The sequence below is a fragment of the Psammomys obesus genome, unplaced genomic scaffold, assembly GCF_907164565.1.
Source record: "Psammomys obesus unplaced genomic scaffold, mPsaObe1.curated_primary_1811, whole genome shotgun sequence".
NCBI lineage: Eukaryota > Metazoa > Chordata > Mammalia > Rodentia > Muridae > Psammomys > Psammomys obesus.
The window spans coordinates 15,493,338-15,509,617 of NW_026596095.1; the positions used below are offsets into that span (position 1 = coordinate 15,493,338).

The window sequence follows — 16,280 nt, forward strand, 5'->3', positions numbered from 1 at the left end:
TTTTTTTTTTTTTTTTTTTTTTTTTTTTTTGCTATTTGTTCAATAACGTTATTCAGTACTTACATCTCAGACACTTCCTCATCACAATATGTGCTATTAGGCTCTTGAAATCTGACACACACTGCAGGACTTCCCAAGAATCAGTCAGCCAGGACTGAAAGCAGGAACATTCTGACAACAAATTCTGAACTCATTCCAACAAACACTGCCACAGTGTTTATAAAAATGAGTGTGTGTGTTTAATGTGCTCTACTCAAAATAGCATATCTTCTTTCACATCCTCGTCCCTTCTCAACAAGGAATCAAACCTCTAAATCCCTTCCTACCAAAGTTATAACTAGGCATTAAAAACAAAAGTTCTAACAAATGCATCATGAGGTATGATTATAATTCTCAAGAAATGCACTTAAAATAGATTTATTATTTCATGTGTATTTATTTATACTTATATGGGTGTGCACCACATGTGCGCAGGTGCCCACTGAAGCCAGAAAAGGGCATTAGATCCCTATGAACTAAAGGTACAGGTAGTTGTGAGCCACTGAGGTGGTGTATGACTGAAACAAACCAGATTCAGCAGCAAACTCTCTGAACCACTAAGCAATCTCCCCCGCTCCTCAAGAAATACACTAAGAAAGGGGGAAAAAAGGTAGAAAAGGAGAGGGAGAGAGAGGGGGGGAGAGAGAGAGAAAAACCAAAAGTGACTAAAACAAGTCCAGGGGCCAGGGAGATGACTCAAAAGGTAATAAAGGTGCTTGCCACACAAACCAGACATTATGAGTTCAATCTCAGAACCCACACAAAGCTGGAAGGATAGAAGTGATCCCACAAAGTTGTTGATTGACCTCCACTGTGGTACATGTGTACCCTGTATACATATATATTGATGATCATAATAATAATTAAAACATGTCCATGATTGACTTATCTTTTAAACTTTCTAGAAGGATATGAACCTGCTACAGTAGAAACAAGTGAGTAAAATACTAACAGAACACAGAGAAGCAAAAGGATGGGTGAGCAAGAGACCGCTCAGATTTGCTTTCATTCTCTAGGAGGGTAGAGCCAAATCTGAGGTTCCCTCTTAGTAATTGTGCTGACACAGTTCTTGATTTTTTTTCTCACCCATCCCCTCAGTGGACCCTTCTGTGGTCACCCCATTCTAAACAGTAATCCCACCCACGCCATCACCACTAGCCACCTTCCCTGACTTGAATTTCTCACGGCACCTACACTCCACTGATTGACCAGTTAGTTCCTTTCTGCATGGTCTCCCCTCACCCCACACATAGTACCAGATTCATTAGAGGAGAAAGTTGAACATATTTTCATTTATTTGTATGTCAGCTTAGACCAGGGCCTGGAAAATAGTAGGTGACCACCCCAATTTTTTGATTGACTAGATGAAAAGCTATCAAGGAAACATATGCAAGCAAAACCAAAAACAAGCAACAAACAGAATGCAGAAAACTTCCGATAATACAATTATTATAATAATTTTCTAAAGCAATAAATGTTCACTATGATGTAAGTGGATAGGTATATGGCCAGGTTGTTAGAGCAAAAAAAGTTTTTAAAACAGTAATCAAATGGAGAGTGCCTAAAGACTTTGCCTCTATAAAACCAGAAACATCCAGAAATGTCACAATTGTACCATATCATTACATTGTGACATATCATTACATTGTAACTGTAACATAACTAATCAATACCATAAATAATGAGGATAGGACACACCTCTAAATATAAATTTTACTTGTTTTAAAATAAAACTTATAAACTCTGCCTAAGAGTAAATAAATGCTTTTTTTATTTGTTTTTTGTTTGTTTGTTTGTTTTTTGTTTTTCAAGACAGGGTTTCTCTGTGTAGCCTTGGCTGTCCAGGACTCCCTTGTAGATCAGGCTGGCCTCGAACTCACAGAGATCCTCCAGCCTTTGCCTCCCCAAGTGCTGCGATAAGAGGCACACGGTGCCAGGCCTAAATTTTTTTCCCCTGTGTACTTGAGTTATTGAGACTGTGAGCTGTTCCTTCAGTTCAGGTGCGGAATTTACCACTTGTGGCATCTCATCATATTTGAATTTTGGAGGACTTCAGGTTTTCAGCTGAGAGACCTTCAGTCTGTTATGCATGCCATGATTTTCTGTAACAGTCCTGTAATGTAGCAGTGCATCTTACAGTCTGGAGAATAACAGCATCTACCCATGGGAGTGAGACCGGATTTCCTACCAAAAGGCTTTGTATGCACTAGTGATACACTGTAAGTCACCACAAAGAAATCAGCTCAAGTCAAACAGTTTTCCTACAAGGGAACTTGCCTTCTCAATTCTCAGTTTGTAGCACTGTAAGGTTACTTTCTTGTATATGAAAAATTACCTTGGAACTACGGAATGAGAAATTCTGAATCAGATTGAGGGAACTGGTAATACACAAGACCTCAGATTTAAATTTCTATCCCTGTAGACAATTTGCACATATATAGGTAAAAATATGAATAAAAATATTTTTACTAATTGGAAGAATAAAAAAACTGGTATTACTGAGAAATATATCAAAGGAAATATAACAAAAATTTAATTCTTTTAAGATTATAATTCAATAGTAGATATGAATGATTTTGTTCTTCATTTTCCCAAAATTCAAAACACTTGTGCTATGTTCCTTTGATCAGAATGCTGATAAGCTGCAGTTGTTGCTGTAGGAAAACAGGCACAAACAGGGCAGGTCATTTCTTCTTCCTGTGCCAAGATTAAGCACAGATGCCAATGATGTTAAATGAAAAATAAAAAGTCCTCTAGATACGAGAGAAAATTAGATCACAGAGTAGAAAATATATTTTATATCAAGTTTGTTGAAAATCCAGTTTATCTGCTCAAATTAAGCAAATTTTCAAATGTCTTTCCAATTCCTTTACACAGGAGCAAGCACACAAACACACCCATAACCAATAGGTTTCTGCAGATAAATGGCTGCTATTGAAGATAAGACCATGAGCTCAGAGAGGACAAAAACTAAGGAGAGTAGACTAAGGTGTAAGGAAAAGGTTTCCAGTTATGCTCCCTGAGGCAGCTGTCTTTAGTTGTCCCTTTAATCTTGCTTTATTATTTCTCAAGTAGGAAACTGAGAACTGTCATATGGGGTTATTCTTTCTCCTGTCAAAGATTAGTGACATACAGGGGAGGAAGATCAACTTAGGATCTTCATAAAAAAACAAAGCAAAACAAAAAAACCAAATTTAAGTTGGTGAGTGCTTTTTTTCTTAGAGAATTATAAAACATTTATCTAGTTTTTTAGCTTAGAAATTTGGAACAGTTATTCAATAGATAACATTAATTCCATAGAGAATAATATTTATTAAAATGCAGTTCTATGATGTAATTAGTTGTGGTGAATAAAATAGAACCAGAGGAGAAGGTAGAAAAATAGGGATCAAAAAGCAGAAGTAGGGAGTTAACACTTACTGAAGGCCTACTGTGTGCTGAACGTTTCGTGTAAAATATATGTCCCTGTAGAGACGGATAGCACTACCCTATTACAAATGAGGAAGCTGGTTATCAGGTCCAGGGTAATGAAGCAGCAAAGCCAGGGTTCAAACTTAGATGACCACACTATAAATCCTTCATTGTTTCATAATAATGTCAGTAAAAAGGGGAAGAAGACATGGAAAAAGGAGAGCATGGTAGTGGTGAATGGAAAGAAATGCAGGAAAGAATGTGGAGGAGAGAAAAAGCAAGTTAGGTAGATGTACTGGAAGAGACACAGAGATAAAGGCTCAATGGGATTATCTGTTGGAAATATAGACAAGAAATGAACTATCTTTACCCCTCTTTTTTGGGACACAGACTAGCAGGGTAATTACTTTCAACAACTCACAGCACTAAATCCTTCCGAGAATTTTTTGGGTAGAGTTTGACATGGCTGACATCTTAAGCCAGGTAATATTTTGCTGAGGTACTGGTTCCTTTCCATCAACTTGACCAAAGTCCCTGATGCAGACACTTTATAACAGAGCAAGGATTCATTTTGGCTCGTGATTTCAGACCTAGGGTGCAGAAAATTTGGGAGGGGAGAGTTTGCATCAGGCAGCCAGAAGCAGAAGAGGCATCCAAAGGGCGTTTCCTCACCTCCCAGTGTTTTCACAGTATAACTATCCATTCACCAGAGCTTTACAATGTATCTGTAACCTTTTGTGACTTGCACACTACCCAGAAATGTGTTTTACTAACCTTCTAGGCATTCTTCTCTAGACAGAGTCTCAGTCACTACCCAGTTTAAGCTGAACTTGAACTCACTGTGTAGCCCAGGCTAGGATTACAAGTGTGTATTACAACACCTAGTTTATTTTCTTTCTTAGTCCGGTAATGTCGCCAATCATAACTAACCATTCAAGGGGGCTGTTTTCTAAAGTATAGGCTGGTTAGCAGTATTCTTGGCCACTTCCATTGGATACCTGTTAGCACCTACTACACGTATCAGCAACCAAAAGTGTCAATGTGTTGTCACATGGTTCCTAATATAAAACCATGTTTAGCTGAGACCTACTCATCATCTAATCTTAGTATGTGAGCAGAATTGTTTGCAAGCTGCTTTTAAAAGATGTGAAGCCATGTTTGTAGAGACAACATAATCTAAGGGAAAGCAAAAGCGCTATCAGACACTGTTCACCATGATGGTGACTCTGTATGTAAGATAAGAGAACTGGCTTTGGAGTACAGACCTGGGTTCTCTTCTGCTCTGGTACAAACTAATACCAAAATAACTTCAAAAGCAGGTTCCTTACCTTGGTGGCTTATCATGCCTTTGAACACTTGCCTTACCAAGAGTTCAAGCACACACTTTAAGGAAAAACTGTTAAATAACTTCCTTACGTACATCTATTACGGACACTATGCCAAAGGGCAACTGCAGCGAATACTGTGGGTTGGTGTGCTTCTATTTCCTCTATGTCCTTGCCAAAAATGTGGTCTGTGGTCATGGCACCTCACCACCTGAGAATATGTCGAGAGACGCCAAGTGTCAGACTGTGCTTTAAATTAGCTGCATCCAAATCTTTGTTAGCAAAAAATGACACGTAATGCTCTCATGTTCAGAGTGCTGCTGCAGACCACATTCCGCCTGGGCTCCCTGTTATCCGTGGGTGTAAAAAAATCTTAAAAACTACTTTTGTCATATTCTTTTTCCAGTTCTGGTTTATTTGACAATGAGGTCTCACAGATAACACCTGCATGCTAGCAGATGTACTAGGGACCTCTTTAGAAGTATTTTTCATATACTATTAACTTGTGTGCTCCTCCCACCTTCTTACGAGGATGACATAACTATCATTCTCATTATACAAATAAAGTAGCTAATGCCTACAGAGGAGGGTTAATTAACTCACCAAAAGCTTCAGTTATAAGTTCAAACTTATGTACTCTGGATCCAGAATCCATATAGCAAATCCTATCTCTAATGATATATCGTCTACCCTATTATTTTTCTAGTGAAAAATCTGAGAAACACTGTCATGGAAGTTCTTATTTACTTAAATTTTAGTATATAGGCATTACAAAAGGCAAAAAACCAGAAATGAAGCATCATTATTTTAAAGGAAGCAGGGGGATCTCTGTGAGTTCAGGGGTAGCTGGTTTTACATGAGTTCCATGACAGCCAGAGCTGCACAGTGAGACTCTGTCTCAAAAACAAAAAGCAAACAAAACAAAACAACAATAAAAAAGTGGGACACTTGTTGGTGCTTTTTTGGGGTGTTCCAAGCCACTTCCAGGAATTTGATTCTGACCCACTTTTTCCATTTCCAGGAATCCATGTCAACACAGAAGTGTGATGGTTACTAGAAGATATTTTTTTACACAGTATTATTTATGAAAGAAAGTTTGAAGCCACGTAAGTGCACACTTTTAGGAGAATAGACTATTAGGGAGCTCAAAAAGTCATTCTTTCATGGGACTTTCCTGAGATGGGGTAACTTTCTTTTTCTTTTTTCTTTATTCTCCTTTCATATATTACATCCCATAGTTTCCCTTCCCTCCTCTCTTCCCAGTTTCCCCCTACCCCACCCACCCAATCCACTCCTCTTTCCCTTCAGAAAAGGGCAGGCCTCCCAGGGATAAACTGGACAGAGAACTTTGCTGAAGCACACGGTGCATGCATGGGTATTTAAGCCAAAACACGGTGACACAGTAACCTCAAGTGCTGGATTTCAGGGTATTGCTTGGAATAATTCCTTACAAGTAATTAATTTCTTCATGGGCATTTTTAAATTTCTGAAGTACACGTTACTTATACTTCCATACACACCTTAAAGTTAATAATTCTAAAGTCAACTTGGGGACTGTGGGATTGCCCCAGGCTTTCGGTAAACATTGCCATTTTAGGTTATTGTCAATCTCGATCTACGCTGTGTATAAGCAAACGGCACTGACATGGAAGAAAACACAGAGAGGTTTAGTCTTCCAGCTGCCCAGTGGAGCACTTATCTTCCATAAAACCACCAGGCGGCCACTGCACAACAATACTGGTGGATCAATGAGAGTGAGCACAGTTACCAACACACCGGGAATAGTTATCTATACCCAGTCTCTTCAGCCTGGATAGCAGCAGGCTTTGCTTCTTCCCTTGCTTATCCTTAGAGGCTTGACATGTACTTCTAGTTAGACACAGTTTCTTTTTCGCTAGGCTTCCCTTTTGAAGCAACCTGATTTTAACCAGACCTCTTTTGTCAATCATCCTGCCTGGAAAGACTCAGGCCAGCCTGTGACTTAGCTTTTCCTCAAATGGAGAACCAGCTAAGGACACACTGTGAAGCACAATGCCAACTATGACTTAGTTATTAACAAACCGCCTGTATGCACAGCAGTACTTGAGTATTACAGGAGCAAGTAAAATCAGATGCATTTCATCAGGTGTTTTAGGAACAACAAGGCAAAGAGAAGTTTTGTGCAGATGTGTAGACAGGTCTTTCAGGTTGGGGGAACGGGCCTTTCGGATAGAAGACCTCAGGGATTGGAGAGACCTATGTGGGTACTTTAGGCTGGGAACTAACCCAGGGGAGACACCTGCTTCTTATCAGAAAAGGAAACAGAAACAGAAGATACAATACATAGGATTAGGAACTGAAAAAAAAAAAAAAAAAAAAAGCTGATTCTGGAACACTCCAAATTGGCCCCGCCCAAGAGAAGAAGGCATTTCATAAAATTCGGAGGGCTGTGGTCTTCAGTTTCCTGTCACGGTCTAGGAGGCTGAGGCTCTGGAGCACCAACTCAACACAGGAGAACGGCCTCTGCCTCAGTTCAAACTAATCAGTTGTGCTTCTATTTGGTTTCTATCATTGAGTCTATGGAAAAATTCTGTGTAAATTTTAAATAGCTTAGGAAGCAATTTTCCAGAATTATTTCATTTATAATTTGGAGTCCTGGTACCCTTAAAACCAACCGAAAAAATGACCAAGAGAATATACCTCCATAATGAAAAATTAATTCTACTCCTTGGAATGTTTTTATAGTTGTTAACTGTTAATTCTCCTTCAGATATTGTGTAAAAACAGCTCTGTGAGTCATTGCATTGATTTTTAAACTTCATTTGTAGCTGGTTAAAAAAACAAACAAACTAGTAAACAGGCTTTGTGATACTGTTGCCAAAATATAATGGATCACAAAAGTGCGCTTGGTCCGGCTGTACCAGTTCTGACTTCCTGATAAGAAGTCTCCAGGTACTAATATGGTAACATCTTGGGTGTGGTTTTTTCTTCATATTTCAAGAGTTTAGAGCATACAGGTAAATTATGTAGCAAATATAAAATGACACAAGTAGCACGTCTAAGGAGTACAGGAAAATGAAATTTCATGACACGATGTAGGAAGCAGGTAGTGATAGAGTATTTATTTTCTGGAATGTATATTTAATTCCTGTTTCATCCTTTTTCTTAGTTCTGTTAACAATTTCAGTAAGACTACAGTTCCTGATGCTGTGTGTGTCACTGCATTGGTGAAGTCCGGAGTCGTTAAGGAAAGTATTTCACATGTGCCATTACAAAAGCACATTTACTTTTGGAAAGGGAGTTTCAGTCGTTTTTTTTTTTTTTTTCCAGTTGAGCAACTAAGGTAAGAGGAAATCAAGACCTTTATCTATTGAGTCATGCGTGGCGCGTAAAGTAAAAACACCACCAGGAAGGGAACTATCAAGATCTCCTAGCTACCAATTAATAGCTTCGGACACTAGTTCCTATAGTGTCACACAGATGAACAATTACTGTCCACGCGATCAAGCCCAAAGCTCAGAGCACTATTTTTGTTTCTTAAGTCACATGTTGAAAAGTTTTATTTTTATTAATGTATGTTGTTAGTATCCTTCTTAGTGATACTGGAGGACATGTGGAGAGCGATGACAAGAAACAGGTATTAGCTGATTACTCCCATTGATTTCGGCTTACTTACGTGATTTCTAAAGGTCTGCTTATAGGGGGGATCTCTGAGTAGCTAATAGCTGTAACTGCCAGTAAAAAAAGAAAAAGGAAAAAATGTATATTTCGTCCCACGTAGAATGCAATTTTTACATTCAACAGCTCGTCTAATCTCGCGGGTAACTGATAGTACAATGACGCCAAATTCAAAGAACTTAAAAAAGTACCCAGTTTCTCTGTCTATTCTGTCTGGCCCCTTCGCAAAGCTTCCTTCGCTTTGGTGTCCCTCGCACAGAGAGCGATTTTCTTTTTTTCACTTCTGAAATGAAGTTCAGCCCTGCGCGACGGTGCTGCGAAAGTCGCTCTGGGAGAGTCCCCGTGTCACCGGGGCGCCGGCACGGGCTTCCCGACCCCGCCGTGCGGGCCGGCCGCCCCCACCGTCCGGGGCGCGCGCGGGGCTCCGAACCCGAGCCGAGGCCCCCCCGGGGCGCAAGCTGCCGGGTAGGCAGAGCCGAGGCGCCGGGGGCGGGCGAGCTTTCCCACGGAGCCCGGCCCCGCCCGTCAACCGCTCCCCGCGTGCCCGGCCGCCGCCCCGCGGCCCGCGCTCACCTGCTCGCTCCCGTCCTGCGGCCGCCCGCGCCGCGGGCTCGCCCGCTGCTCCCGCTCCTCCGCCCGCTCCGCCGGCGCCGCCCCGTCCTCGTCGAGCTCCCCGCCGCCGGCGCCGCCCCGCAGCAGCTCCCCGGCCGAACACATCGCGCCGCCGCCGCCGCCTCCGGCCACGCCGGGACTCCGCTCGAGAGCTCGGCGCGGAAGGGAATCCCCACGAGCGCGCCCGCCGGCCTGGGCGCCTGGAGTGCCGGAGCCGCCGGCCCCTCCTGTCAGCCTCTCGCCCCGCCCCCGGCTCGCCGGCCGAGCCCCAGGGGCGGGACCGAGGGCCGAGGGGCGGGGTCAGGTGGGCCGCGGCCCAATGGAGGCTGGATCTGGTGCGGTGGGCGGGTCTCTGGGAGGGGCGGGGCCAGGGGGGGGCGGACCCGAGCGGTGGTGTAGCCTTGTTGGGGTAAGTAACTGCATGAGAGTCTATGAATGAGGCCATAGGTGCCTGAGGGAGATAGTGTGTGTATGACAGGCTATTAATGTATATGAGAGCTTCTGTGTAATTGTGTGTCTGTAGCTCTCTGTACACCACAGACATTCTGTGTGATGTGATGTGTGTGTGTGTGTGTGTGTGTGTGAGAGAGAGAGAGAGAGAGAAAGAGAAAGGAAGTTGCCTGTGAGAAACATTTAACAGAATGCAAGAGGGAGATCATATATGAAAGAGGCTATGGGTGCACGAGGGAGGTTGTGCATCACAACACACTGAGATGTGTTTAGCGTGTGTCTGTGTAAAAGTCAGAAAAGAGGGAGTGTGTGATGTGAGGAAGCGTGCGTAGAAAACATTTTAACAGACTGTCACAGATCCCGCGAGGGAGGCTCTGAAAGAGGCCATCAGGCATGAGATTGTGTGTCTGACAGAGAATTACCGCAGCCTGTGTCTCATTTGTGTGTCGGGGAGAGACTCTCATCTGTTGGACAGGAGAAGCTACAGGTGAGAGGACTTCAGCACATGAAAGAGGTATGTGAGCGTGAAAGACAGAGCAGGAAACACGCACACATACCTAGATCCGCTCCTCCTCAGACACTGGGGTGTTGTCTGGGTGTATTGACAGCTGCTTGTCCTTCGAAGGGAATGCGGGGTCTCTGCCATTTCCTTCTCTCCCTAAGTACCTCCTGGAGAGGCTGTGCCTATTTCTCTTTGCTTTTTTAGTGTGTGTTCCTTGTTGGAGGCCCGGGATCACTTAGTTGTCTCTCTGCCATTGTGTTTATTTCTAGAAATGATTTTTTTAAACTCTCAGTGACTAAAAAGGGAGGGGGGGAGCAATCTAGTTCATTTTTCTTGTTCTGGCTAGCCTGTCCCTATAAGGGTTAAACTGAGGGTCACAGTTTGTAAAGTAACCCAGTTTCTCTCTTGCAGTCTCTCACAAATCCTCTTTAATAGTTTCTGCCAAACATACATTCTCCCTGGGACTAGAAAATATGCTTTTGGACATCACAAATTAGAAAAAAAAAAAAAAAGAATCTGGCTTAATGTCTGTCTTAAAGGAATTTAAAATCTTAGATGACAGTAATTAATGTTGTATGTACATAATCAGAAGCCAATGTCACCCTATTTGGAAAAAGGAAAGTGTCTAGTGGGAAAGGCTGGAGCGACAAGAGAATAGTGTGTGTGTGTGTGTGTGTGTGTGTGAATATGATCAAGTACATTATATGCATGTATGAAAATGTCATGATGAATTTCACCATCTTGTACAATTAACATACATGAATGAAAAATGGAGAAAAGCATTTCGCCTTAAGAACTCAGAAGTGCTCATGATGAGTGTCATTCTTTTTGCATTTTTGAAACTTTGTTTTGGCTATTGTTTCTAATAAATGACTCTAGGATTATATGGAGTGGCATAGAGAATGCCAGGCTTTACTGCCAACCTCACAGACTTAAGACATTGCGTTTCTCCTTTGCATGCTTGTTAATGCAGTGAGCCCAACAGCGCTGCACTGGTCAATTATGTGGAGAGAACAGACACTGCTTGTATATGTGAGACCCCAAACAGCGCAAAATGCATGCAATGGGTTAGTGAGAACACACAGAGCTTGGTTTGCTTACTGTATGAGTCCTTTAGAACATATTGTGTTTTTCTACTAGTGTTGATTCCTCCTTTCTCTCCTGATTTTTCAAGACCGGGTCTTGCTTATAAATCACGAGCTGGCCTTGAATTCAAGCCTCTCCTGGCAGAGTGGAGACGGCAGGTATACGCGACCATGCCTGACTCAGGCTCCTTAATTCTCTGATAACTGTTGTCACTTCGTGTTTCTGCAAGTTGTTACTGAAGGCTAGGAGGCACTGAGCTCAGACATACAGCCCTGCAGTCAGGAAACTTCCATTTTAATAACCTCATTCTAGTATGCATCTCTTGGCCAAAGTAAAATAAGATAAAATAAAATAAAATAAAATAAAATAAAATAAAAACTTTTATCAGGGTATGGGTAGAGTCCTATGTCCTTTTTCTATAGTATATATATTTGGTTTTTTTTTGGAAATGGTATGCTTTTGTTCCCATGAATTTTTTTCCCTAGATACAGAGAACATTACATTTTTCTACTAATCTAATAATAGAATCTACACAAGACATTATTCAGATTACATCCTAGATCATACACTTTCAAGTGCATTTTATGGGAAGAGTGGGCTATTTTTACTCTGAGCCATATGAGTAACGTCTAAAGAAAGCTATCAGCAACTTGGCCATGGGAAATAGAAGGTTGTTATTACCTAGGCAACTACAACATGCAAATTGCAGTTTTCTTTAGTATGTTTACGTTTCCCCAGGAATTAAGTAACGCTGTGTGCTTGTCTAAGGAATGTTCTGTGTAGCACAGCACGGCCTATGCAGTTGCTCTAAGAATGCTTTTTAATATCACACTGTCACCCCCTTTATCCCTTATTTTTAATACTCCTTCACTCATTTCATTTGCTCATCTTTCCAGAGGGAAGAGTGAACAAGTGGTCATGATCCGTCCTTGGGAAGAAATGCAGTTACCCCAGACTTCATTCTTCTCTTTGAGTGTTGGCTCACTGTGGTGGTACTTTCTTAGAAGTTTCCAATATTTTCTCTTTGTTCCTCATATAATTTGCATCTTCTTTCTTTGTTTCTTTCTTTCTTTTTGTCAGAACCTTCAGAATGAGGAGTCGTTTTTGAAATGTTTGAAATTGTAACTTAAAAGTTCAAGAACCCGTATGGTTTTGACTTGATAGTTGTGAATTTAAAGGAAAAGGTTTATATTGGTAAGTTCTCACATTGTTTTAAGTTCCTGCAGATCAAGGCGAGTGAATGTCTGAGTTATCGGTTTTCTTTATTTTTTAATTTAATTTATATATTTATTTATTACAACTTACTCACTTTGTATCCCCACTGCAGCCCCCTCCCTCGTTTCCTCCCAGTCCCACCCACCCTCCCTCTTTTCCCCCTATGCCCTTCCCTAATCCCCTGACCCTGGCTTATCCAGTCTCATCAAGGCTGGCTGCACTTTCAACACAACCTATACATTCCTGAGAAGAGAGAATTGCAATTGAATTGCTTGCGTCAGATTGACCCGAGGGCATGACAAATTTATATGGCATTCTCCTAGTTTCTAATTGATGAAGGAGGATCCAGCCCACTGGGTGTGGTGCCATGCCTGGACAGGTGGGCCTGGGCTGTGTAAGAAAGGCAGCTGCAAGCAAGGGTCAGAAAGCCAGAGGGCAGCAATACTCAGGTCTCTGCTTTAGTTCCTGCCTTGAATTCCTGCCCTAATTTCCCTCAGTGGTGGACTACGACCTGTAAGGCCAAATAAGCCCTCTCTTCCACTTCCAGACTGCTCTTTATCCTACTGTTTATCATAGCAACAGAAAGCAAAATAGAACAGTGGGCCAGAGGTGCAGATTAGCTATCCAGACAGTTGTTTGGGAAGAAAATTTGCCCTACCTGTCGGAATTAATTTACACCCTCTGTCCTCTTTCTCCCTGGTGTGTTTCCTTTGCTCTGCACTCTGTTGATTTCTTTCCATGCAGTAGGCATGCTGTCATTGGGGGTGGAGGGAATGGGGTGGAGGGAGACAGCAAGCATGAGAAAGCTATCCAACTCACTACTAAAGAGAGACAGAGAAGGGGAGAGAGAAGAGAAAAAGAAAAAGGGAAAGGAACCATTTACAAACTACCACCCACCATCTGTCTGCTGTCTTTAAAATACAGATAATGCTTTAAGGAAATAGTTCTGCTAACCAATAGCATTTTTAGGACAGTAAACACGCAACTATAAAGATATCTGTACCCCTTTGCTCCCTAAGCCCAGATATGAACTACTAAAAAAGGGTGTGTCTTGGCCAAAAGGAGGTTATTCCAAGGGAACAAAGTTGTCTTCAGATAGGAGGAATAAACTTTCTATGAATACAGTGTGGTGACCTTAGTTAATAACACTCAGTTGTGTACTTCAAAGTTGCTGAACACAGGCATTTAAAATGTGCTAGCTAAAAAAGTTGTAAGCAACTGAGGCTCCGGATATGTTGATTATCTTGCCATAACAATTTTATGATACTATCTGTCAAAATGTCACATTGCATGGGTTCCAGGACAGCCTAGTCTACAGAGAGAGTTCCAGGATAGCCAAGGCTACGAAGAGAGACCCTGTCTTGAACTCCCCTCACCAAACAAAAACAACCCAAAATGTCACATTGTCTCATAAATGCATGTAAGTATTATTTGTCAAAAATAAAAAAGTTTAAATACTTTAAGGTTGTTTGTATAATGTTCAAGCAGAACTATAGTCTAAGATGAAGTTTTATGGTGAACATCTTGAAATATAAGTGGAAGACTACAGACTGTTGGGTTTGGGGACATAAGCCTTGTAATCCTAGCACGTAGGCTATATAGAGGCAGGAAGATTGAGGGTTCAGGGCCAGCTGGGGCTACACAGTGAGTTTGAGGCCAGTCTTGGCTGCTATACATATGGACAATGTTTTCAAAAACAACAGAGAGAAACCAAAACAAATGAACAACAACGACAAAAAGTGACTTCAAACTGAGACTCTGTTATCTTGCATCTCAGAAATAAGGCCAGGAAACAGCAGTAAAAGACTTCTTCACAAAAAGGTGAAGTATTAAAAATTATCAGATATGAAATTCTGAGGACAAATAAATCAAGTTTTAAATAAAATTTTAAAATGTGTTGCTTTTTTCCCCCCTTCAGAGAATGTGATGATGGGTGATGCTTTCTTTGAAAATTAATTTTAATGTTCTAATTTTAAAATACATTATTGTCAAAGATCTATATCTATTTTTCTTGTAAAACAGGATTGCTATCACCCAAAGTCTAGTTGACTCAGCTTCATAGCCGAAAGTTCTATTACCATTTCTTAAATAATTTAGTTCATGAATGGGCTTGGATCTTTTATTCATGCTAGTCTCAATAATTTAGAATCAGAGCTGGAAAAGAATTTAAGAGCCAGCTCTGAGCACATCTCCACCCAATGTTGAAGTCCTTCTGTAACACTCCGGACAGGTGGCTTCCTGGATGGTTAGAATCACCTGGAAAGAGGGAACCTCATTTGAGAAACTGCCACCATTAGATTGGCTGGCAGGCATATTTGTAAGGACATTTTTTTTAACTTAGTGATTGATGTGGGCAGGCCATGCCCACTGTGGGCAGTGCCACCACTGAACAGGTGGATCTGGTTGGTATAAGAAAGCAGGCTGAGCAAGCCATAGAGAGCAAGCCAGGAAGCAGTGTTCCCCCATGACTTCTGCTTCAGTTCCTGCCGCCAGGTTCCTGCCCTAAACTCCTGCCCTACTTTCCCTCAGTGATGGACTGCGACCTAGGCACTGCAAGATGAAATAATTTTTTTCTTTCCCTGTGGTGGATTTAGTCAGTGTTTTATCATCGCAAGAGAAAGCAAAGTAGGACAGCTGCCAGCTATGGGAAACTCACTACTTCCTCATACCATCTGCTTAATTACTGGATAACTCTTAACTGCTAGCAAGTTGTTTCCACCTATTGACTTATGTATTTTTAATTTACATTTACTTATTTGCTTGTTTATGGGGGGAGAGGGTTCTTCAATACAGTCACAGAGGCCAGATGACAACTTGCTGGGGTTGCCTCTCTCCTTCCACTGTTTGGGTCCTTGGGATTAAACTCAGGTCTTCAGGCTTGAGAAGTTCCTCTACTAAATGCTGAGACATCCTGCCAGCTTCACCCATTTACTATCTTTAATTTGTATCTGTATGTTTTCTGCCTATCCATCCAGGTTAACTCCTGAAGTACAAGAGAACAAATAAATCTCTTCTCCCCTAAAGTGTGTGTGTGTGTGTGTGTGTGTGTGTGTGTGTGTGTGTGTGTGAACATGCATTCCACAGCATGTATGTGGAAGTCTAAGGACAATTGTGGAGTAGGTTTTTAATATAGATTCCAAGGACTGGACTCGGGTTATAAGGCTTGCTAAGCCATCTTGCTGCCCAATTTTGGATTTCTTTTTAGTAAAGAAATCCCTTTATTCTTTATTCTTTATTCTTTATTCTTTCTGTTGTTATTCATAGGTAGATACTGAATTTCACCATTGCAATTTGCACCTCCTTTTGTGTTCTTTTACGGCAAGATGTATTTACCACTACCAAGAAGCAGGATACACCCACTTTTATTAAGAATGATCCTACTGTTAAAAAAAATTACTCTATCTTTTGCCAATGCTCAGTCTGTGATTTCAGTGTCTGTGAGCCTACTCCTGGGCACAGCATGGGAGAATATGATATTGCCTAAAATTCAAATGTACTTCACTGTTCCCCACTGTGACTGGTTTGAAGATTGGCACATAAACTAACTCAGGCCAGTCAGGACCAGTGAAATTCAACTCTGGGACTTTGGTTTTGTATAACAGAACAACATCTTGTTCAGATGACTGATGTGCAATGACAGGAAAACCATCCCATGGCCTCCTAGACTGGAGTCAACCCAACAGAACTTAGAGCTGACTAGTAAACGTTGTGAGTCAACTGTTCTGAAAGCTACAGCCACCCCAGCATGCTTTTTTTTTCAGTTATGTTAGCCAGCAAGTCTCTCAGCACACTGTCACCTCTTCCCAGTTTCCCTCGTAAGGCATGTTGGGTTGGCTTTTCCTCAAGTACTAAAAGACTCAGAATGACAAACTCTGTGATACAGGAGAAAGAATAGTTCTTTAGTGATTAGCCTGCAGAATTTGCTTCTGGTTTTCATCACCATCAAAAAAAAAAAAAAAAAAAAAAAAAAAAAAAAAAAAAAA

At 41.4% G+C, this 16,280-nt stretch overlaps 1 protein-coding gene across 1 annotated transcript in view; it reads right to left on the minus strand.

The window, feature by feature from the left end:
* Nucleotides 1-9,222, minus strand: part of Fam241a (family with sequence similarity 241 member A) — a 29,712-nt gene extending 20,490 nt beyond the window's left edge. The window contains exon 1 of the mRNA XM_055628329.1: nt 9,006-9,222. Within this exon, the coding sequence (XP_055484304.1) occupies nt 9,006-9,149 (144 nt within the window). The 5' untranslated portion in view covers nt 9,150-9,222. The remainder of the gene's footprint in view (nt 1-9,005) is intronic.
* Between the last annotated feature and the right edge of the window lie 7,058 nt (nt 9,223-16,280).